We start from the raw sequence: 7956 nt of genomic DNA, 5'->3' as shown, positions 1-7956 counted from the left end.
ATTAAATTTGATTTATAATTAAAAATACTAAAATATTTATTCAAAAAATAAATAAATTTCATATTGAAACACTTATTACTATATGCATTTGGCTTTTCATCCAAAATTTAATCAAGTATATGATAAATGACATAACATATACTTTAGATTATAGATCTTTTCTGCTAAATCTCACACACTCAATAAGCTCCTCACATTGAATTAATTATGAATTATTGAGTGTGTGAGAGAGCTTTAGATTATAGATCTTTTCTGCCAAGGTAAATTAATTATGAAAGAGCTGAGAAGAGTTATTGGTGATTTGTTTTAATATTTTCACAAATAATCTTATTTTCTTAAACTTCTGATGAAATTTTATATATATTTAGATTTTTTTTTGAACGTATGTGCGATGTGCAAATAGTTTTACATCATGTTTTCTAGTTTTTTGTTAATTGGAATCTTATTTTTTTTGTAATGGTTCATTTTCTAATCTCTTCAATCGTATTTGTATTTCATTTTCTTTCATCCTTAATGGGTACAATGGTTAGGTTGAAGATATAAGAAAAAAATATTTTAGTATTTTTGATTTTTTTTTTATTAAAATTCAACCGTAATTGTCCGCAACCGCAAACACTTGCAGAAAGAAGCTCTTGGAATTTAGTGGTTGGGAATAGTTGAGAGCAGTTGGAAGCGACTGGAAGCGGTTTGTGTGATTAGTACCAATCGCTAACAACCGCTACCACCCGCAAATGCAGCGTTTGCGGGAGAACCAATTAAAACCTTAGTGATTAAGCGGTTGAGTATACTGATGGGATTAGTGTATAATTGTGGTTACAAATATCGGTTCACTACAAGAAAACCGGTAATTCCCAACTGCATTTTACGACTATTATGCAGTCGCTAAATTTAGCGACTATTTAGTCACTCATTTACGACACGTTTACGACTAAATATAATTGATTGTAACGTAGTCGCTAAATTGTGACAACAACCAGTAGTCGTCAAAATAGTCGCAATTTTACGACTACCTTACGACTCTTATATAGAATTATAAATGCAGTCGTATCATTGTCGTTATATAGGCCCTCATTTACGACTAATTCTGTAGACGCAAACGAGCCACCAAATAGGTGACTATTATGCGACAATTTTGGCGGGTCGTAATGGTTGTCGCTTAGTAGTCGTCATTTGGCGACTACTACGCGACACTTACGGCGGGTCATAACTGAGATGTAGAGTAGTCGTCAAATGCCGGTATCAAAAATCATGTTTATTTCGTTTGGGGGTTGGTGTGGGGGTTGGTATACTTGTATAATGCGACTGCTTTGATTAGTCGCTTTGTAGTCGCCAAAATTGGCTCTATATATACCAGTTTCACCACTTCTTCTCTCCTCACTCGTTCAAAACAAACATATTTGTGCAAAGGAAAAAAAATCTTTTTGATTATTTTTATATAATGTCTGGGAATTATAATGATAGTAATTCTCGAGAGTGGATGTATAAGAGGTTCGATGAAGTGACGGGCAATTTTTCGGCGGAGTTAACAACGGGATAGAGCAATTCATGGCATTTGCAAATAGTCAATTTCTAGCACAGAATAATGGGGGTATGTTCCACTGTCCTTGTACTAGTTGTAAGAACAAAAAAAATTTGTCGGGAAAAAGAATTTGGAATCATATTTTTAGCAAAGGATTTATGCCTGATTATTATATTTGGTATAAGCATGGGGAAGAAATCAATATGGATATAGGAACAAGTTATGTTGGTACTGATCAAGAAGTGGATAATGTAGATGTAGGTAATGTAGTAGAAAATCCATATGTGGATATGGTGAATGATACATTTCATTATAATGTGGGTTTAGATGATAACTATCATGAGGGTAGTTCTCAAAATGTAGAAGAACCAATACGTAATCATTCAAAAAAATTCTACGACTTGTTAGAAGGTGCAAAAAAATCCATTATATGATGGTTGCCGTGAAGGTCACTCACAATTATAGCTGCTCGAGTCATGCAAAATAAGGCGGAGTATAATATGAGTGAGAAGTTAGTGGATTCGGTGTGCGACATGTTGAATGAGTATTTACCAGAAGGAAACTAGGCAACCGGTTCACATTACGAGACGGAAAAATTAATCCGCAATTTTGGTCTCCCATATTATACAATTGATGTTTGTATTAACAATTGTATGATCTTCTGGAAAGATGACGAAAAGGAAAAGACTTGTCTGTTTTGTGGTGCTCAAAGATGGAAGCCCAAGGAAGCCCGACGTAGAACCAAAGTACCATATAGTCGTCTGTGGTAACTACCTATTGCTGATAGATTGAAGAGGATGTATCAGAGCCACAAGACTGTGGCGGCAATGAGATGGCATGCTGAGCACAAATCAAAGGAGAAAGAAATGTGTCACCCTTTGTATTTACAATATTGGTTTCATAATATTTTGAGAAACATGTACCAATTTCTTTTTAAAACATTCACAAATTTGTTTTCCACAACACATTAGTCGCTAAACATATGTAATATGGGTCATAACAGAATAGTAGCCAAATAGTCGTAAATCAGTAGCAAGTATTTTATGACTATTTTACGACTACAAGCAAAAATATTGTACATAACGGTTAGTCGTAAATCCGTCGTAACCGAGTCTCCAAATTCTACGACTACACAACAATTCCTTTACAAGTGCCTATATAACTGCTGGTTAATCGTAACTCTGTCATATTATAGTCGTAATAAGTTATGACTCTGTTATGACTAATGTTACGACTACAAAATTTTGTTGTAGCGTAGTCGTTAAATAACGACTATTTTTACGATTAATTCTTTTAGCGACTAAGGATTTACAACTACATGTTTCAGTTGTAACAGAGCCGTAAGCAGCAAATTAGCGATTACTTAATGATTCCTACCGCAGTCGGGAATAACCTGTTTCGTGTAATGATTTTCTGGTTTATTTCCGTCTGAATCAATTAATTTCTGTTTATCCGAATTTTAACTGATATTTTTAATTTCTTTTTCGGTCAAAAAGTTTTTTCTATAAAATTTGATAAAAAGTTGGCCCAGTTACAAAAGTTTCAGTAATAATCCATTTACTTATAATCATTTTTTAACCTAATCGAGAGCCAAATATAAAAGAGATGTCGATGTGTTCAAAGATCACTAACCATATTATCAATTTTATATCTGTATATTATATGTTCTTTTTTTTTAAGACAATCAATTTTAGTTTAACAGAAGATTGGTTTAGTTTTATATGTGCATAACATTTTTTAAAAAAAAAAACAATTCTTCTGAAAAACTCTTGTATAATTTCTGATTTTTTTTGCTAGAACGATAAATGCAAACGTATATAAATGTGTTTCTGATTAGCATGGAATATTAATGCTAACATCAGATTAGCATGGAATATTAATGCAAACGTATATAAATGTGTTTCTGATTTTCTCTCTTTCTTCTTCTTCTCTTCGTCCATCTTTCAGTGCCTTAAAAAAGGCTGTTTTTAAACCCGATTTGTCTTTTCCCGAATAGGAATTTTTGAGTGAAAGGAAATAAATCGTGTCCTTTTTTTAATTTCCACTAATATCAAATCGGCGAATATTGTTCCCACCATTCTTATCTCCTTGTCGTCATTCGGAATTTTTTATTTTTAATTTTTTTTAATAATTAATGGGATCCCTTTAATAAACTAATCTCTCTAATAATTTGTATATTTTTCCAACGTTGGCGTCTCCTCCGTTGAAGCTTTCCCTACATTCTCAAATCTGTTCGGAGACTCAAATGTATCCTTCTCTCGACGAAGAAGATTTCGTCTCTGATTTGTTTTGCTTCGATCAAAGGTTCTTACTCTCTCACTCCCCTTCCTTCCTCCTTCCCTCTCTTCTCTCTGTCTTTGTCGATTCACTTGATTTATCGAATTTAATCCATTTTCCAGTTTCAAAATCGTATATTTAAGTCTCCAGGCTTTAATTTTTTTTCTGATGTTCGATTCGATTCTGTGAAAGGGTTGTTTTTAGTTCCGCATTTCATGGTAAAAAAGTTGTGTCTTTTGATGATGATTTGAGTTTGACGAACCCTAATGTAATTTCTTGTTTTTAGCCTAAGATTTGATTTTGGTTTAAGCTGTTAAATTGAATAGGAGATGTGTAACTCTATGGCCCTTTTTGTTGTGTTATATGTACTCTAATTTGATGCTCTCTATTCATGACTCTTGCAGTAACGGAGCAGAACTCGATGATTACACACAGTTTGGTGTGACGTTGCAGCCTAATCAAGAAGATACCTTCCCAGATTTTGTATCATATGGTGTGAATTTGCAGCAGGAGTCAGGAGAAGTCTTTAGCATTGGAGCTCAATTGGACTTGTCGTCGTTTGATGGTGTTTTGCCGCAAGAGCCAGAACAATTAGGGGGAAAAGATTGTGGAATTGTGCAGGAAGAAGAAGTAGAGATCGATTCTGGATCATCTGGTGGAGCTGTTAAGCAGGAACAGGAACATTTAGATGACGATTTTTCAAGAAAGCGGTAAAGAAAGGAATTCATACTTTTTTGTGATCTGGTGGTAGTTGATTGTGTGTTTTGATAGAATCTTTGATGGTTGTTAATAGGGCAAGGACTGGATCATGTAGCAGAGGAGGAGGAACCAAAGCGTGTCGTGAAAGATTGAGGAGGGAGAAGCTAAATGAGAGGTATGTTTAGAGCTTAGTCTATGTGTTGAGTTTGATATTGTTTTGTGAATTAAGTTGTCTTAAGAAGAAAAAAATGTGTTGGTTAGGTTCATGGATTTGAGCTCGGTTTTGGACCCTGGGAGGACTCCGAAGACAGATAAACCGGCTATAATCGATGATGCAATCCGTATCTTGAATCAGCTTAGAGATGAAGCTCATAAGCTTGAAGAAACTAACCAGAAGCTTTTAGAGGAGATCAAGAGTCTCAAGGTTGGTTCATCACTTTCTTCATAAGCCAAGAATCTTGTTCTATTGAATTGAGAGTGGATTTTTAAGGTTCTACATTTCTTTGTAGGCGGAGAAGAACGAGCTAAGGGAGGAAAAACTAGTGTTGAAGGCGGATAAGGAGAAGACAGAACAACAGTTAAAGTCAATGGTGGTTCCATCTTCAGGGTTCATGCCTCAGATTCCAGCCGCGTTTAACCACAACAAAATGGCTGTTTACCCGAGTTACGGTTACATGCCAATGTGGCATTATATGCCTCAGTCAGTACGTGACACATCTCGTGATCAAGAACTCAGGCCTCCTGCTGCGTAGAAACTCTCAATTTGTTTTTTTTTTTTTTATACCCATAGGGAACTTAGAGAGATATCTCAATCACTTGGTTTAGGATTCATCCGTTTGGCAAGTGTAAAAGCTTTACTCTTGGTCTTGGGTTGTATTTTTAAATAAAAAATGTATAATTAACTCCTAAAGCTTGTGATTTCTTGTTTCTTATTTTTAATGCAAATAGAGACTTTGACTGTTCTGATTTTTTCTCTAAATCGGAGTCTTTTTACATCTAATGCTTGAACCAGTACTCTTAAACCAAATCTGAGATGAGTTTGTAGCTAGAAAGGTAGAGGAGGTCGAGGAGTCAAGTTAGCACCAAATTTTTTAGCTCAAAACAGGAAAAAAGTAAATGCTTTCGTTGAGAGTTGAACTCAAGACCTCCCGCTTACTAAACGGGTGCTCTAACCAACTGAGCTACGAGAGCTTCTTGCTTCTATTGCCTTACCTATGTAAATTAATATTCTTACCATTCACAGATTAGAACATTTCAATCGGTAACAACTAGCAACTTAGTGGCTGATGGTTGGTTCCGTAGGTTAATGAATCAGTAAAATTGTGAAATAAGACGGGAACAAGAACAGAAAATTCGAAACTGAAATTGGTGTCTCTCTAAAGATCCATAAATATCTCTACAAAATGTATCATAAGCTCCATGAAAATAAGCAAAATGATTTGCGTAGACATTGCCTTTCAATGGCCTCATCAGATACAATCTTTAAACACATCCTGGATTACAAAATGAAAAATAAAATACAGACTCAAATAAACCGGATGAAACACCTGGCCTTTTTTAGTTTGTTTTTGCCTTTGGGGCCGTCTTCTTCCTGAGTTGCCTACCGTGTCTCCTGGAGTTCTTCATTCCAATAAAGAAGAGCAGTCCTCCAAGGAGAGCCAAGCTCTGAAGAGACAAAAACACAGAATAGAAGAAGGTGGTCTCAGGTCTAGATCAAGATTAAATATGAAACATAAATTTCACCCTGTTAACCGCTACTTATATCAAGTTTGTTGAGTTTGTTTGTAATTCACTCTCGGTTATTGCTATGCAAGGACAAGAAACAACAAACCAATATAAGATATTAAGATTTGCTAACCTGAGTAAATTTTGAAAATAGTTGGCCGAATTCCTTTCTGTCGACATCATAGTTGTAGAAATCATACAAAATCGGGGTTGCAACGGCTTGATGCAGAAGCTGAAACACGATTTTGTTAGAGTTTAACAGGTTTTTCTTTATCAAGGTGAACAACAATAATTTAGAAAGGAACAGTAGTTGTAACATACCAAGAGATAAGCTCCCAAGGTGCTGCCAAAGACGAACAAAAGTCCACCAATACCCTTCAAGGCTATGGCAGCAGCAACAAGAAGCTTCATCTGCAGAACAAGCAGATTTAACAGAATCTCAAAACCTATTTGGTAAGTGTTCTTGGACAAAGTATATAACAGATATGAAGAAGCACGTACATCAACTGGTGGCAATTGCTGGCCAGTATGAGTTATCAGGTGGTTTACAAAGGCATTGAACTTTGGTTTCAAAGATTTAGCTGATCGGCCACCATCCTCACCAAAATCATTGAACCTGCTCGAAGAAGCAGGACAAAAACATGGTTATTTCGATCAGATAGGGAAAGAACAAAAGTGAAGTTAAACTAAGTGAATCAAATTGCAATGCATCTGATATAACAAAGCAGAGATAGTCAATAAGAGCTACGGAAGAAGGGAACAAAGGAAATAGATTTCTTAAAGAGATACGTAAGGAAGCACAAATATTATCAACAAAGAACATCAAAACACTTCTACAATCTGCATTTGTAAGTCAGAACAATTGAACTGTTGAACTTAAAACAGGAAACTGGAAGAGTAAATGAGTTTCCTTGGTTAGGTGAAAGGAGTGACTACCATAAAGACAGAACCAAACAATTTTTGCTTGAAACAAAGGAAGGTTAGTTGAAGTAAACTACATTAGAGTTTGGACACGTTCCAATAGACCAAGACTTACAATCACACCACCACCAACAAAAAGACCAACTCAACAAGCAACTTTTAACCCCCAACTAACGAGGGCAGTAAAGTAAAAAAAACTTTAGAAAACCAAAGCGCCAAAATTACAGAGAGAGAAAGATAAATCAAACAATGTAATGAACTAATGATCAATCACAATCAAAGTCTAACCAGAAACAGACTATAATTCTATCACATCTATCAAATTCAAACCCAAAGCAAGATCCAAACTTTCTCTTCAATCTCCTCAGAAACCACCAGACCTAGTCCAAAACTCACACACTAATCTATAAATCGAGCTACCAAATTAAAGAAATTAATCTAAATCCATTGACTCTGCTCTCTAAGACGAGAATGTAAAGATATATCTCTCAGGAATAAGCAACACATTGAACTAAAAGAGACAAAGGAGCAAAAAAACAAGATCCTACAATAGTCAAAAGAGCAGATCTAGAACGAGTCGGAGTAGTAGAAGAGAAATTTACTTACTCTTGCCATGCGGAGAGAAGAAAGACGGAAACAAACAGAGCTCTACCAATGAAAGAAACCAACTCCATTGAAAGCTCTCTCTCTCTCTTTGCTTTCTCTTCCCCGGAATCAAAACGCAGAAGACAAAAAGAGAGAAGTCAGATTTGGGTCCTGAAATCAAAAAAGTAGAAGAAGGAAAACGAAGAGGCCTCTTTAATTTTTTTGAAATA

General features: G+C 35.4%; 2 protein-coding genes and 1 non-coding gene across 3 annotated transcripts; 1 reads left to right on the top strand and 2 right to left on the bottom strand.

The window, feature by feature from the left end:
* On the top strand, positions 3680-5405 carry LOC104732205 (transcription factor bHLH104). The gene is made up of 5 exons (XM_010451739.2): positions 3680-3823; positions 4201-4506; positions 4590-4670; positions 4757-4919; positions 5005-5405. The coding sequence occupies exons 1-5, from the start codon at positions 3765-3767 to the stop codon at positions 5245-5247; spliced, it is 852 nt and encodes a 283-aa protein (XP_010450041.1). The 5' UTR covers positions 3680-3764; the 3' UTR covers positions 5248-5405.
* Positions 5613-5686, bottom strand: TRNAT-AGU. Its single transcript has one exon. It is a non-coding gene; the product is annotated as a tRNA-Thr (tRNA).
* LOC104732204 lies at positions 5839-7956 on the bottom strand. The gene is made up of 5 exons (XM_010451738.1): positions 7748-7956; positions 6722-6836; positions 6542-6631; positions 6354-6452; positions 5839-6160 (listed from the first exon to the last, which is right to left on the bottom strand). Exons 1-5 carry the CDS (start codon positions 7813-7815, stop codon positions 6053-6055), a joined length of 480 nt encoding a protein of 159 aa, XP_010450040.1. The 5' UTR covers positions 7816-7956; the 3' UTR covers positions 5839-6052.

Source organism: Camelina sativa, chromosome 12 (genome assembly GCF_000633955.1).
Source record: "Camelina sativa cultivar DH55 chromosome 12, Cs, whole genome shotgun sequence".
Classification (NCBI taxonomy): Eukaryota; Viridiplantae; Streptophyta; class Magnoliopsida; order Brassicales; family Brassicaceae; genus Camelina; species Camelina sativa.
This window is presented reverse-complemented; position numbering and strand designations above follow the sequence as displayed.

Bases quoted from the DNA above. Each gene is read 5' to 3' on its own strand.
- LOC104732205 (XM_010451739.2), top strand. From the start codon at position 3,765: ATGTATCCTTCTCTCGACGAAGAAGATTTCGTCTCTGATTTGTTTTGC. The intron at 3,824-4,200 runs GTTCTTACTCTC...TGACTCTTGCAG, and splicing joins TTGTTTTGCTTCGATCAAAG to TAACGGAGCAGAACTCGATG. The intron at 4,507-4,589 runs GTAAAGAAAGGA...GGTTGTTAATAG, and splicing joins GACGATTTTTCAAGAAAGCG to GGCAAGGACTGGATCATGTA.
- LOC104732204 (XM_010451738.1), bottom strand. From the start codon at position 7,815: ATGGAGTTGGTTTCTTTCATTGGTAGAGCTCTGTTTGTTTCCGTCTTT. The intron at 6,837-7,747 runs GTAAGTAAATTT...TTCTTCGAGCAG, and splicing joins CTTCTCTCCGCATGGCAAGA to GTTCAATGATTTTGGTGAGG. The intron at 6,632-6,721 runs GTACGTGCTTCT...CTTGTTCTGCAG, and splicing joins AGCAATTGCCACCAGTTGAT to ATGAAGCTTCTTGTTGCTGC.